This window comes from Musca autumnalis, unplaced genomic scaffold (assembly GCF_047663935.1).
Source record: "Musca autumnalis isolate F117 unplaced genomic scaffold, ASM4766393v1 scaffold_2, whole genome shotgun sequence".
Taxonomy (NCBI): Eukaryota; Metazoa; Arthropoda; class Insecta; order Diptera; family Muscidae; genus Musca; species Musca autumnalis.
In genome coordinates, this window is record NW_027411755.1 from 26,442,045 (window position 1) to 26,458,446 (window position 16,402).

The 16,402-nt window shown below is 30.0% G+C and overlaps 2 protein-coding genes across 2 annotated transcripts; one reads left to right on the plus strand and one right to left on the minus strand.

Annotated features, from left to right (window-relative positions):
* Positions 1-877: 877 nt before the first annotated feature.
* On the minus strand, positions 878-7,603 carry Hs2st (Heparan sulfate 2-O-sulfotransferase). Its single transcript, XM_073967310.1, has 6 exons — positions 7,170-7,603; positions 6,835-7,079; positions 6,672-6,757; positions 5,861-5,999; positions 5,581-5,801; positions 878-2,122 (listed from the first exon to the last, which is right to left on the minus strand). Exons 1-6 carry the CDS (start codon positions 7,276-7,278, stop codon positions 1,879-1,881), a joined length of 1,044 nt encoding a protein of 347 aa, XP_073823411.1. The 5' UTR covers positions 7,279-7,603; the 3' UTR covers positions 878-1,878.
* A 5,035-nt stretch (positions 7,604-12,638) lies between these two features.
* Positions 12,639-16,371, plus strand: RanGAP (Ran GTPase activating protein). The gene is made up of 6 exons (XM_073967317.1): positions 12,639-12,847; positions 13,040-13,149; positions 13,241-13,950; positions 14,006-14,889; positions 15,267-15,737; positions 15,802-16,371. Exons 3-6 carry the CDS (start codon positions 13,842-13,844, stop codon positions 16,129-16,131), a joined length of 1,794 nt encoding a protein of 597 aa, XP_073823418.1. The 5' UTR covers positions 12,639-12,847; positions 13,040-13,149; positions 13,241-13,841; the 3' UTR covers positions 16,132-16,371.
* The last annotated feature ends 31 nt before the right edge of the window (positions 16,372-16,402 follow it).

The window sequence follows — 16,402 nt, forward strand, 5'->3', positions numbered from 1 at the left end:
AAAAAAAAAAGTGTTTCAATTCACACAGGCTGAGGGTATATCTCTGTCGGCAAAGTCGACTGATCCTTTTTTACTTGTTTAAAATATAGTTCAATAAAATACCAATAAACGTGGATTTTTTAAATAATATTTTTCAAGCGCCGCGTGCCAATAAACGTGGATTTTTAAATAATATTTTTTAATGGTAGCAATACCAATAAAAGTGGATTTTTTAAAGAATATTTTTCAAGGATCGTTATAGCAATAAACGTAGATATTTTAAAGGATATTTTCAGGACTCCTTATAGCCGATTTTAAGAATCAGTTAACACGTTTTTTTTTTTGAATAATATTTTTCATTTGAATTTTTTTTAATATTTTTAATAACACCCAAAGATTTCAATAAACGCGAATTTTTAAAGATTTTTGCCATTGATTTTTTAAAGGTTCTTAAAAACCAACCTAACCTAATACATGTATACGCACAGATTTCTGAAAATTCATAATGAAAATATTAATTATAATAATTGTATAACGATAAAATATTACAAACCTGCGTATGGAATTGTATTTTGGTTTATGAATTCATAATAAGCATTTCCAAGACCAGGGCGTTAAGCTGCACGTATACACATTCGAAAACCATACTAATGAATCACAGAAAATACATCCAAGCTGTCGTTCCATGGATTACTGATTAGTTTAAAAAATATATTTCCCACCAACACATCTGAAGTCCAAAATATTCTTTAAAATTTATTCTAAAATCCAAGTTTTGATTAGCTTTCTAATTGGCTTTTGAATTAAATAAAATTCAGCATTTGTAAGCTGAAGATTTTTCTTTATTCCTTAAAATCCGACTTTTGGAAAAAAATTTAATACATCTTTGCCACATATATTTTTTACTAATTAGATATAAATTCTTTTATTGATTTTTTTTATTTTTAACTAAAACTAATTCGGGAATTTTTTTTACTTATGTCATGTACTTATATATGTATATAAATATTACTATATAATTATATTGAATGTATATTACATTCTTGGTTTTTCTAGTATTGTCCATAGGTATAAAAAATTGAATTCTTTTAATTTTTGTTTTGTTCCATAAAACTAAGTTTAAGGTCATATGTATATATAAATGACTTATAGCTTGTTGTTTGTTTTTCGTTTTCAGTTGAATTGAAAATGGTATATAAATCCATATTTATATTAGGCAATTTTCCTTGCGACAATTGTCTGTTTGATGGAGAGAGATGTGAGGCATATGGTAACCTCTCAACACCCTCTCTCAACCACAAACTGACAATTGCCACAATGAAAATTGCCTAATGTAAATACGGAATAAATTAAAAAAAAATATATTAGAATATTTTCCATTACAAACACAGTATTGAGTATACAAAAATATAAAACAAAATATACTAATGATATGCTACAATTTGCTACATTTTTGTCTTATTGTTACTTCTTTTTAAGGGAAGAGAGGATTTTATACAATTCGCTCTAGTGTTTTTTATTTAAATATCATTACCATAATCACTTTATATTGCTTCTGATATTTATTAATACATTTAGATAAAATTAAAAAAAAACTAAAATTTTAATTTGGCAACTAGATTTAAATATTACATGGAGCAGAATGTTGAAATAAAAACATTTTTTTAAATTCATAAATAAGGCAACTAATTTTCATTTTTGTTATGGAAGTTAATGGAATTCTTTTTTTTTGTAAATAAAAATTAATATGAATAAACGATATAAATGAAAAAATTAAGTACACACGTTTTTGTCACATAGGAAGGTAATCAAAATGCCATAGAAAACGACATCAATTAACACAAAATATTTGTTATTTACAAATCATTTAACCTATTTTCTAATTTTAACTTTGTTCTATTATTTCGGTTTAATTTTTTCATACATATAATGTTGTATTTGTTTTTTATCTGGCTGCAGCAGTTTTCGTTTGTTAAATTCAAATTGCTGCAATGCATATTCATATAATTCATTTTCCATTTTCCAAATTTTTGATTCCATTATAGCTGCCACAGTTTCTTCACTGGGTGGACGTTTATTTAGGGTATTGCGCAGGTGAGATTTATTGGAATGTAGATAGTATTCACGAAAACCATGGAACATTCTGAAAGAAAAATTATTATTTTTAAGATTTTTTTTTAGTTTTTAAAGATTATTTATCAAACTTTTTAAATAAGTGTTCACAAAAATTATCCTATTACAGGATTTTTTTACCATGGATTTTGAATGTTTTGTTTCAAGGTGGATTTTTTAATGCACATTTTTAAATTTTTTTTTTTAAATAATTTTTCTAAACGTGGATTTTTTAAATAATTTTTCTAAACGTGGATTTTTTAAATAATTTTTCTAAACGTGGATTTTTAAATAATTTTTCTAAACGTGGATTTTTAAATAATTTTTCTAAACGTGGATTTTTCTAAATATTTTTAAACATGGATTTTTTAACATTTTTCGACATGGATTTCTGAAAAAAAAATGTCAACGTGAATTTTTTAAATAATTTTTCTAAACGTGGATTTTTTAAATAATTTTTCTAAACGTGGATTTTTTAAATAATTTTTCTAAACGTGGATTTTTTAAATAATTTTTCTAAACGTGGATTTTTTAAATAATTTTTCTAAACGTGGATTTTTTAAATAATTTTTCTAAACGTGGATTTTTTAAATAATTTTTCTAAACGTGGATTTTGTAAATAATTTTTCCAAACGTGGATTTTTTAAATAATTTTTCTAAACGTGGATTTTGTGAATAATTTTTCCAAACGTGGATTTTTTAAATAATTTTTCTAAACGTGGATTTTTTAAATAATTTTTCTAAACGTGGATTTTTAAATAATTTTTCTAAACGTGGATTTTTTAAATAATTTTTTCCAAACGTGGATTTTTTAAATAATTTTTTCCAAACGTGGATTTTTTAAATAATTTTTTTAAACGTGGATTTAAATTTTTTTTTTTCTAAACGTGGATTTTTTAAATAATTTTTCTAAACGTGGATTTTTTAAATAATTTTTCTAAACGTGGATTTTTTAAATAATTTTTCTAAACGTGGATTTTTTAAATAATTTTTCTAAACGTGGATTTTTTAAATAATTTTTCTAAACGTGGATTTTTTAAATAATTTTTCTAAACGTGGATTTTTTAAATAATTTTTCTAAACGTGGTGGATTTTTTAAATAATTTTTCTAAACGTGGATTTTTTAAATAATTTTTCTAAACATGGATTTTTTAAATAATTTTTCTAAACGTGGATTTTTTAAATAATTTTTCTAAACGTGGATTTTTTAAATAATTTTTCTAAACGTGGATTTTTTAAATAATTTTTCTAAACGTGGATTTTTTAAATAATTTTTCTAAACGTGGATTTTTTAAATAATTTTTCTAAACGTGGTGGATTTTTTAAATAATTTTTCTAAACGTGGTGGATTTTTTAAATAATTTTTCTAAACGTGGTGGATTTTTTAAATAATTTTTCTAAACGTGGATTTTTTAAATAATTTTTCTAAACGTGGAAATACTTTTTCTAAACGTGGAAATAATTTTTCTAAACGTGGAAATAATTTTTCTAAACGTGGATTTTTTAAATAATTTTTCTAAACGTGGATTTTTTAAATAATTTTTCTAAACGTGGATTTTTTAAATAATTTTTCTAAACGTGGATTTTTTAAATAACTTTTCTAAACGTGGATTTTTTAAATAATTTTTCTTAACGTGGATTTTTTAAATAATTTTTCTAAACGTGGATTTTTTAAATAATTTTTCTAAACGTGGATTTTTTAAATAATTTTTCTAAACGTGGTGGATTTTTTAAATAATTTTTCTAAACGTGGTGGATTTTTTAAATAATTTTTCTAAACGTGGTGGATTTTTTAAATAATTTTTCTAAACGTGGATTTTTTAAATAATTTTTCTAAACGTGGAAATACTTTTTCTAAACGTGGAAATAATTTTTCTAAACGTGGAAATAATTTTTCTAAACGTGGATTTTTTAAATAATTTTTCTAAACGTGGATTTTTTAAATAATTTTTCTAAACGTGGATTTTTTAAATAATTTTTCTAAACGTGGATTTTTTAAATAACTTTTCTAAACGTGGATTTTTTAAATAATTTTTCTTAACGTGGATTTTTTAAATAATTTTTCTAAACGTGGATTTTTTAAATAATTTTTCTAAACGTGGATTTTTTAAATAATTTTTCTAAACGTGGATTTTTTAAATAATTTTTCTAAACGTGGATTTTTTAAATAATTTTTCTAAACGTGGATTTTTTAAATAATTTTTCTAAACGTGGATTTTTTAAATAATTTTTCTAAACGTGGATTTTTTAAATAATTTTTCTAAACGTGGATTTTTTAAATAATTTTTCTAAACGTGGATTTTTTAAATAATTTTTCTAAACGTGGATTTTTTTAAATAATTTTTCTAAACGTGGATTTTTTAAATAATTTTTCTAAACGTGGATTTTTTAAATAATTTTTCTAAACGTGGATTTTTTAAATAATTTTTCTAAACGTGGATTTTTTAAATAATTTTTCTAAACGTGGATTTTTTAAATAATTTTTCTAAACGTGGATTTTTTAAATAATTTTTCTAAACGTGGATTTTTTTAAATAATTTTTCTAAACGTGGATTTTTTAAATAATTTTTCTAAACGTGGATTTTTTAAATAATTTTTCTAAACGTGGATTTTATAAATAATTTTTCTAAACGTGGATTTTTTAAATAATTTTTCTAAACGTGGATTTTTTAAATAATTTTTCTAAACGTGGATTTTTTAAATAATTTTTCTAAACGTGGATTTTTTAAATAATTTTTCTAAACGTGGATTTTTTAAATAATTTTTCTAAACGTGGATTTTTTAAATAATTTTTCTAAACGTGGATTTTATAAATAATTTTTCTAAACGTGGATTTTTTAAATAATTTTTCTAAACGTGGATTTTTTAAATAATTTTTCTAAACGTGGATTTTTTAAATAATTTTTCTAAACGTGGATTTTTTAAATAATTTTTCTAAACGTGGATTTTTTAAATAATTTTTCTAAACGTGGATTTTTTAAATAATTTTTCTAAACGTGGATTTTTTAAATAATTTTTCTAAACGTGGATTTTTTAAATAATTTTTCTAAACGTGGATTTTTTAAATAATTTTTCTAAACGTGGATTTTTTAAATAATTTTTCTAAACGTGGATTTTTTAAATAATTTTTCTAAACGTGGATTTTTTAAATAATTTTTCTAAACGTGGATTTTTTAAATAATTTTTCTAAACGTGGATTTTTTAAATAATTTTTCTAAACGTGGATTTTTTAAATAATTTTTCTAAACGTGGATTTTTTAAATAATTTTTCTAAACGTGGATTTTTTAAATAATTTTTCTAAACGTGGATTTTTTAAATAATTTTTCTAAACGTGGATTTTTTAAATAATTTTTCTAAACGTGGATTTTTTAAATAATTTTTCTAAACGTGGATTTTTTAAATAATTTTTCTAAACGTGGATTTTTTAAATAATTTTTCTAAACGTGGATTTTTTAAATAATTTTTCTAAACGTTTTATATTCTCTTACCTTGGCAATGATTTTTCCAATAAGTCGACAAAATCTTCCATCTGTTCCGTAACACCAACTAGAAAATATTTATTAACCAAATTATTTTTAGCCTCATTTAGGGCCCATTGACTACCAGGTTCCCAACATTCAGCAGCATGACCACAAAAGAAGGGTATCTGTAGCCACATATTTTTTGGATCACAATCGGGTTGTTTCAGTTTAACACATTCATCGAAGGTCTGGAAATGAATTTATTTTAGTTACTACTTTCTAATAAAAATGAAAATATTGAACTTACAATTTTATTGCCAGCTTTCTTACGTACTAAATTCGGACGATAGTTATCACCATAACGTAGAAAATAATAATAGGAAACCAGCCTATCTAAAGGTTTACGTACTAAATTTATATAGATTGGATTGTGGGATATTTGAAATCTGTAAAGATGATAAAGAAATGAATTAAAGATTTAAGAGTTGTCTCCCAATCCTCAACCTAATTCAATTATAAAGAACATTCATCAGTTTCTAGTCTTCTTGTTACAAATCCCCTGTAAAGAAAAAAATGAGTTCACTTTGGTCACCAATAAATACTCAATCCTTCTTTCATATCGAATGTTTTTGATTGTCGACACGTGTCGTTCGTATAAGCATTAAATAAGTATTCCCTTATTGTCTATAAAAACGTCCTAATTCTCATATATAAAGTCTCCCTTCTACTCCCCTATAGGAGGCTCCTTTTAGCATTTATAATAAACTCCTAGCTGCTCTTCAGTAATTGACTGTCCCACATCTATAATTGAATACCTACAGCTCGTCCATAAAAGAATTCGTGCAGTTAGAATGAATTGGCACACCTGCTCTCGTTTATATTTACTCCTCTCTGCCCTCATATATTGACTCCATTGAGCACACCCATATATGCTCTATGCTCGGTTATATTGTCTTTATAGACACCTTTTGCTAAACTATGTAGACTCCGTAATGCTCATTTTGCTCGTCTTTAAAAACTCATTTCTGCTAATATATTATTATGTTCCTTCTTCATAAATGCTAGGTATAATATTTCCATTTCACTTGTTCTAAGCCCATATACTTTCTCCTACTTACTTTGAAAAATCCAGATATGCCACATGTCCATGATATAATGCTGGCTTCATTTCATGCCACCTGGTGACATTTCGAGCAAAAGAGACCTGTTGAAAATAGCCAAAAACAACAAATAAACACATTTTGATTATAAACCTCAAATACTTTGCATTCCTTCACTCACCTGATTGGGTAATGACAAAACGTGACTATTCGCTGTTATATTGATATGCAAAACATGAAAGCGATTCCTTTTACACAAATCATAGGCAATATTTACAAAACTTGTTGAGCCCGTCTTCGGTACTCTATTATAAAGTACAACCAACTGTTCATCGAAATTATCCACGGTTGGAAATCCATTATACAAGTCTCCTCCTGAGCTACCCAAGAATGGCTGTTGACGTTGATTTGTTAGGGGTTTTAAAGCTGAAACGAAAATAACAACAAATATTACTCAATGATTTCTGGGAATTAGCTAAAATGTTTATTATGCAAATAATATATGTATCTACATACCAATAATTTTTACATCTGTTCCGAAAACCCAATATCCAATGACTATCAGGGATATGGTACTCATAAGAAAGAGCCAATGTTTTATATTTGTCAACAACATTTTTCTCATTCCTGTAATTTTGTAAGACAGTTTCGGAACTGCTAGTTGAATTGCTCCAATCCCCACACCCTCTCAATAATGTCTTATGGTGTGTTTATTTTTTTCGTTGTCAATTGTTGGGCTTTGTTTCACTTTAGACATTTTGTTTGTTCTATTATAGAAAGACAATCTCTTCCTGAAGTGAGTATTGTCTTGTCTAGATTTGCTCTATGTTAAGACTTTAATTATGTTTTTTATTAATTTTTAATTTAATTTTGTATTTCCACACATATTAAGTAGATTCAATAGTTTGCAGATGAAAACATTCTTAATATGGTTATTGGTTATTAATTCCATGTGGTGTTATTGGAATTGGAATTAATATAATAACCATGTATTGTTTATGGTTGTCAACTGTTTCACTTCCACAATGTGTTTCCATGTTTCCATTCCATCCATTCCACAATGTTCTTTCCTTGTTTGGGGATTTACCGAGAATCCTTCTTCATAAAATAACAAAATATATGTATGTATGTACATAACAACATTGGACTAGACATTGAAATTTGTAGCAATTGTTAGCAATTAGTAATTAAAACGTATTTACAAGATTAAATTTTTAATATTTACAAAATAATATAAAATAAAATAAAAAATAATACAATAAATGATAACAAAACAACAAAAAATCCCATAATAACCCCCAGTTTTTGTAAAAAATTGCATTCTTCTCACACGAATTGTCAAATTTTGTAGATCGATTTACTCGCCTCAGCGCAAATGTACAGCGCCGATTTTTAAATGAGGAAATCTCTACTAAATATGGAACGCGTCTACGAAAAATTAGGTCTATATGTCATCTGGGGGCAGAGCTGTCCCAAATTATTACGAAAATAGACGAACGAACAAAAATTAGTTACAAAAACAGGGGGTAAATAACAAAATATACAACATAGGAATTCCGCAATTGTAGCAATTAGTAATTAATTAATTAGTACCTAATTAATAATTAAAAAGAGTATCTACAATATTTAATATTTACAAAAAATAATGATAAAAATAAAATAAAGTGAAATAATATTCAACAAAAAATCCCCAAATATAATAGGACTTCAGCATTCAGCAAAGCAATTGTTGTTAAGCAAATAAAATATAAAAGCAATAAGTAAATAACAAATAAAATAATAATATAATTAATTACAGCCTAATGCTTGGTTTACATTTACGAAATCCACTCGATTTCAACTGTCAATTGCATTGGTTAAACGTCAAATGAGATTTCGTTTGACGTTTGAGCAATGGAATTGACAGTTGAAATCGAGTGGATTTCGCAAATGTAAACCTAGCATAAGTTACCAAAATTAAAACACGAAGAAGATAAAATTCAATTCAAACCAAAGAAAAGAAAAGACCTAATGCGCAGTATAAGCAACGTCTGCGTAAGATGGTGCTGTATGTGTTGTATAGTTGACATTCATTCATAATGAATAAAAAAAAACCAATAAACTGGTGATTAAATGACTACTCTATTGATTTCGATCATTTAAAGCTCTTCCGACCAAAATAATGTTCGATCCAGATCTCTGGTTAATGCAATAGCATAATCGGATCTTGCCTTCACATTACATATGTTAAGGAAAGTAGATATTTTACATATCTGGTCCGAAATGTCTCTCACAAATTAGGGACGTCTTTTTGGTCTTTATGCCATGCATTTCCTGCAACATGGGTTTCCACTCATCCCTCACAGAATACATGGTAACTCCGGTTCTGCAGTGTCTTATCAATGAGTTATCGCATCCTGTTATCAAACACCGCACAGTGCGATATATGAGCACTTTAGTGGAACTTTACTCAAATTTTGAAGTACGTACAAATCATGATATTCATTTGAAAACCCATAGGTAAGTATCCCACCATAAATACCTCATACTTAATTTTGCAATTTTCCTCGCGAAACAACCAGAAATGAACGTAAAAGTTGAGCTTTTTATTCATTATTTTTTTATTTATAAATAGCACATCGATTTACTTAAGTTAATAAAGCGATAGTAACAAATGGTAATCCAGTAGGCTATGACTTTTCGTTCTTGTTGTATTTTGGAGGAAATTGTGATTTTTTGGTGTTTACAGAATTGCAAAATATGATTTAGTTTTTGTGTTATTCGTCCGCAAAAAATTGCTTTTTAATAAGTTGTTGAGAAAAAAATAAATATATTCTTTGGAAGATTTCTTTATACCCAGCGTGGACCAGCGTACTATAATGTATATCATTTGAAAGGTAGGAACTTCCTCTATTGGAAAATTAAAAAATTAGCTGCGACTATTTGCGATTCTTCGTAATATGCCATGATTTTCAGTATGACCCCGAAAATATCATATAACAGTATTTTTTAAAAGTGGAGATAAGAACCGACATTGGAAGCTATTGTTGGTTTTGTTTTAGAAAAAATGGGTTCGCCAGTTCTAACAAATGATGCTCTTAGTAGTTTGAAAACTACTCTTGCTGTTGTAATTGACACAATAAAGAAAAAATGGAAGAAATGTGTCGAAATTTGACTTTTTTAGTAATAAAAATGCTAAATGGCCTGGATGTAACGTTAAATTCTCGAAGGCTGTAAATTATGGATTTCTTAGTAGTACAAATGCATGCAAACGTATAAAAGAATTTAAAAATTGTCATCCAAAAGTTCAAGCCAGAAAAGTAAAACACATTGTGCAGACAACTAGCTACGAGGAGTTAACTAAAGCAACTTCTACAAGCCTATACCAATCAGTAAAACGAAATTCTGCAGCTTTAGTAAGGGAGCTAGCATTTGCTTCTCCAGAAAGGGGCAGCTCAATAAAAAAGACTCGGAAATCTTCATCAAAATGTTCACCAAAATTAACACCAGACGAGTCTCTGGCGCTACTCATCGATGCAAACTTATCATCAAACCAATATAAAACTGTTAGAGATCAAGCTGAAAATCACGGTTGCACTTTGTACTTATTATTTAGTAAAGGAGGCGAAGCGGTTATGCTATCCTATGGACATTACTGTAACAGAAGTTTCAGCTGCAGTATCGGTTCAGTCGCTTGTAAACCATACTGTAACAATGCTCTGTTCAGGGCTAGAAGGGATTCTAAGTTCCCTATCAAGTTTTGAAAAATTAAATATTATCTTTAAATGGGATTGTGATGGAGCTGAGCAGGTGAGTTATCGGCAAAAGTTTACAGACATACAAAGTTCTGATGACAGTATGTTTAGTATATCAATGGTACCAATTCGACTGTGCGTCGTAAAAGATAATGGAGAAAGCATCTTAGAAATTTGGAAAAACCCTGCACCCTCATCTACACGCTACTGTCGTCCTATCAAGTTCATGTTTGCAAAAGAAACAGTCGGTGTAATTACCGCAGAAGTAAACACTGTTAAAGATCAAATAAATCAACTTATTCCGACTCCCATATTTTTAGATGGTAAACAATTTGAAGTTACAGCTAATTTGATACTTTGCATGATTGACGGTGAAGTTGGAATCATCTTGTACATCCTCACAGACATGCTACTTATGTGGTGCTACACCAAAGGATATGAACAGCATCTGCAAAATATCTAAAAAAAATTAAATGAATCCTATTTATCCCTTGGACTATCACCCCTCCATGCTTGGATAAGATTCTTTGAATGCGTATTACATATATCGTTTAAACAGGATATTAAGGTATGGCAAGCACGCGGAACAGAAAATAAAAAGAAAGTTGCAGAAAGAAAAAAATATGTTCAACAAAAGTTTAAAGAGGATATTGGCTTGCTTGTAGATATTCCAAGACAGCATACCGGAAACACAAACAATGGCAAAACAGCGAGAAATTTTTTTAGAAATGCCGAAAAATCTTCCGAAATTACTGGAGTGAATTTGAAATTGATCCAGCATTTTCATGTAATATTAGAATGCATAAATAGTGGTCGTAAAATTAAATCTGAAAAGTTTGAAAAATATACTAAAGAAACACTAGATTTATATTTGAAAGACTATTTCTGGTACCCGATGCCTGTGACTGTCCATAAAGTTCTTTACCGTGGAAAATCGATTATAGACTCCTGCATTCTTCCAATCGGAGAATTGTCTGAAGAAGCCCAGAAAGCAAAGAACGGTTAGGTCCAAAGCATGTTGCAAATTGCTTTATTATAACACTGTATACAAAATATAAAATAAACTAACCTAGTTGGCAATAATAATCTAACACCTAAAATATACCTTAAATTGGGGGGCCTATTATTTGGGGGCAATAGCAAGTCGGGGATATATGTGGATAATATTTGTTTGAATGTTTTCTGCTACTGAGAACATTAAATCTCAAGTTGTGCTTATAAATGGAAAATGTTAAACATTCAAAATATTTCGATGGGGGGATATACGAAATCGCGATGCTATCGTGATAATATTTTGTAGAGAAGTTTTCTATCCACTAAAACCACGATATATAAATTTGCAGCAAAATCGATTGAAAAATGCATTCTATACGTAAAAAGTAGCGACACCGTTATATGGGGGCTACTGGAAACCGCGGGTCAATCTGGCCCATATTGAGCCCCATGCTGCCCACATACATAAGAAACATGTTTGCAAAATTTTGGTAACCTATGTCTTTTACATTAAAAGTTATTAGTAAAGTTCCACTAAAGTGCTCATATTTCGCACTGTGCATCCCCCTGATTTAGATATACACAGCCTCATGGCACAATTACCCAGGTAGTGGCATCGTAAAATTTTGAATATGTTATGTCAAAACTTTCTTTATGTTGTTGGGGAAATTACAACAAAAATAATTTTTTTATAAAGGAATTTGACTTTTCATATTCGATCAGCTGGTGTGATACCACTACCTGGTAGTTCTGCCATGCACAGCCTATAAAGTTCACTGTAGTTCCTTCGTATCCATATCCCAATCAACATCAACACTGTACCGCACTGTTAGAGGCGGTGATGTTATGCTCACCAACAGTACATCGACACTCCCGTACATTCAATAGGAGGATACCATCCATTTGTCCACCAAAACACTGTCCCGTACTTAAGTAGTTGAAGGAAGTAGTGAGTAGTTACTCACAATTAATAGTCTACTAAGTCAGGATTTACTTCCTTTTTTCAACGCACTAAACTTATATAATATTATATTCCAGTACAAGAGCCCGTTGACTTCAGTTGGACACATTCACATGACATTGGGTGTTGTTGGTTGGTTGGTTTCACTGTTTCACTTCCACAACGTCCACATTGCGCCATTCCACAATGACGCGTTGTTCTTCTTCTTTTTGCCCGTGTTGGTTCACTTTTGTGAATAAGCAGTTCATCGAACGACACGAATAAGAAAGGAAAAAAGATTCGCCTATAAAAATGAGTAGGCAAAACAAAATTGACAGGGTGACGGCCGGCTTACTTAGAAAAAGTGTCGAATTTAGAAAAACTTTGGATCGCGTAGCCGATGTTTGACATACCCCAGAGGAGAAAATCTTAAGGCAGAAGAATTTTATCACTGGATGCAATGGTTCTAAGGTCAATACCTCTGGATCCAGAGAAGATATTATAACATATAGCACCATTTTGGAAAGGTTAAAGTATTAGCTATATGACATAATTTAATTCAGCACTCACAATGGGCCCCTTTTCGACCTTTTGAGGGTTTTATGGAAAACCCCGGGTCCAAAAATCGATATTCTTGCTATAACTTGGAAAAATTTAAAAAAAAAAATCGGAGAGTTTTTACTAAAATAGAGTTGTTCCACTGTCTTACAAAATTACAGGAATGAGAAAAATGTTGTTGACGAATATAAAAAATTGGCTCTTTCTTATGAGTACAATATGCCTGATAGTCATTGGATATTGGGTTTTCGAACAGATGTAAAAATTATTGGTATGTAGATACATATGTATATTCTTTGCATAATAAACATTATTGCTAATTACCAAAAATTCCCAAATCAATGTTGTTATTTACGTTTCAGTTCCTGATTTGTTGATTCGCCGACTTTGACATTTGTTCCAGTTTTTTTGACGTTTCTGCCATTTTTTCCATTCTTCGTACTTTAATTAAAAAAGTACTGGAACGAAGCTAATGTGTACAAAATTATCATCTGTAAAAAGTGACAGTCGTTATGTAAAATAGTCCGAGTAAAAACAGCATAATGCTTGTTTTACATTTACGAAATCCACATGATTTCAACTGTCAATCCCTTTGCGTAAACGTCAAAATAAGTCTCATCTGAAATCCATTGGATTTCATTTGCCGTTTAAGCAATGGAATTGACAGTTGAAATCGAGTGGATTTCGTAAATGTAAACCAAGCATAACCAAGCAAAATATCTACTCCAATAATGTGCTATCATTACATAGCGCATTGCCAAATGCCATAGTGAATGAAGAAGAAATTTGAAAGAAATGCCGGTTGACAAATGTCATTTGTGAACAGCTGCAAGACTGGCGGCATTTTGAGGTTATATCCGAAACACAGCCAAACAAAGCGAGACTGAAAACAAGGAAGGTTTTTGCAAATTATTTCGCAAATTAATTAAATAAACTTAATAATTATACAAATATCAAAACGAAATGTCTGCAACATTTTCTTTTGGCAATTTCGCTAAAGAATTGCAAGAGGTGAAAGAGGAAGGCATTACTTTTGAAGATAAACAACTGACATGGGATACAGCAGAGGATGGTAAGATAAATAGATGGTAAATATTTCTGTTTGCTAATTTGAAACGCTTTTGCAGTGAAAGATGTTGTGGCGGCTTTGGACACACAAAAGGTGGTACATTACCTTAAATTGGATGGCAATACGATGGGAGTAGATGCTGCAGCGGCCATTGGCAAGGCTTTGGAAAAGCATCCAGAATTTCGTAAAGCGTTGTGGAAGAATATGTTTACAAGGCGTTTAAAAACTGAAATTCCACAAGCACTAAAGTTACTGGGCAGTGGCCTTATGGTTGCCCAGGCTCAATTGACTGTACTTGATTTGAGTGACAATGCATTGGGTCCCAACGGTATGGTTGGTTTGGAAGATCTGCTTCGTTCGAAAGTTTGCTACACCCTGCAAGAATTGCGTTTAAATAATTGTGGTTTGGGTATTGGTGGTGGTCAAATGTTGTCAAAAGCTCTTTTGGATTGTCATCGTACCAGTACAGCAGCTGGAACACCTCTAAAACTAAAGGTTTTTATTACCGGACGTAATCGTTTGGAGAATGATGGTGCCAAAGCAATTGCAAAAATATTTTCCACAGTCAAGACATTGGAGGAAATTGCTATGCCACAAAATTCTATATATCATGATGGTATCGCCGCACTGGCTGAGGGATTTAAACAGAATCCAAATTTGAAAATATTAAATTTGAATGATAACACTGTTACCAGTAAGGGTGCACAACATTTGGCTGATGCCTTCAGTTATACACCACATTTGAGAGAAATCAATTTTGGTGATTGTCTGCTCAAAACAAATGGCGCCTATCATTTTGCCGAAGCCTTGGAAGAAAATCATCGTGAATTGGAGGTTGTTGATTTGGGTTTCAATGAAATTGGACCTGATGGTGGTTTGGTGCTTGCAACTGCCATGCAAAATAAACCCAATCTACAGAGACTTAATTTGGATGGTAATCAGGTAAAAAGTTTTTGTTTTTTTAATTTTTTTTTCTGTATGGGGACGTAGAGACTTGTAAACTGAGCGTGACTTCGTATGAATAGTCCTTGGCATAAAATAATATATTTGGTATTCTTTTATATAATACCTTGTGGTTTTCTTTGTAAGAAGCCCTTAGAAATTCTATATAAAATATATTGGGGTCTACTATATACGAGTATCGTGGGGAACTTATATTAGTGCCCGCCCCTTTATAAGAATACCTAAGGCCTTCTATATAAAATATACCGTGGGGTACTTTATATCATGACCGTTCGGACGTCATTGCGATTCTTATGAAGAAGGTCCAATCTTTTTATATCGACTTCTTTTCATTGTTTCATTTTCATATATTTTAGTTCGGTTATGAAGGACGTATGCGCATTAAGGAGGCCATGGAACAAACTGCCAATCCCGATGCTTTAGATGAAATGGAAGAGGATCAATCTGAGGGAGAAGAAGACGAAGATGAGGATGTGGAAGATGATGAGGATGAAGACGATGAAACAGTGGACGAAGAAATTGATGAGGAAGATGAAATTTATGATGAACATCATAATGATACCACCGAAGAGGCTGATGAAGATGATTATGGCGAAAATGCAGCTGAGGAGACAGCCTATACCACAACACAAGCATTCACATCGAAAATGTTAAATGCCAATGAATCGTTTATATCCAACAAAAGTGTTACATTTGCTGAAAACACTACCACAGTAGGAGGATCAACAGCAGAGTCATTCTGTTTGAGTCAGAAACCTTGCTCTTTGCAAATGTTTGATTCCCTAGTGGAAACGGATAAGTTGCAGGCATTCAAAAGTGTTATTGAGGTAAGGGAACTACAATATTATGTTGAGGCCAATTTAATATATATTTTTTAATTTTTTTCCTTAGCAATTTACCGATGACAACTATTTGCTTCTGCTCATCTTCACCACCCTGAAATGTGCCCATTTGGCCCAATCATCTTCGGTTGCCTTGGACTTGGCCATGTCTTTGTACAAGGAATGTGTCGATTATGCTGTCAAAACCAAACAAGAACGCCGTGTTTTAAATTATTTGTTACAACAATTGGGTCTGCTGCGCAGTGAAATGAAATTCCAATCTTCATATAATTTAAAATCATGTCGTTATGCTTTACGTGAGACCCTCTATAAGAAACCTTTGGCCAGCGAACACATGAAAAACACGTTTAAAGTTTTCTTGGAACAATTGGATGTTTGAAGAGATAAATATTTTTGGGCATTTTTTGGGTTTACATAAAAACATTCCCCCACTCATGAATCGGCCCAATACATGTGTGTATGTTAACTATTTGTTATATTCTCATCCTCAAATCTTCTATTCTACTTTAATTTTTTCTGTATAGATTTGTGTTTTTTTCTACCACAACTTTTGTAATTTTTTGGTATAATTTATTTATTTATAAAAAACAACAACAAATAAATATCAAATTGAAAACTAGATGGCCATTACAATTGGGATTAGTTGCAAC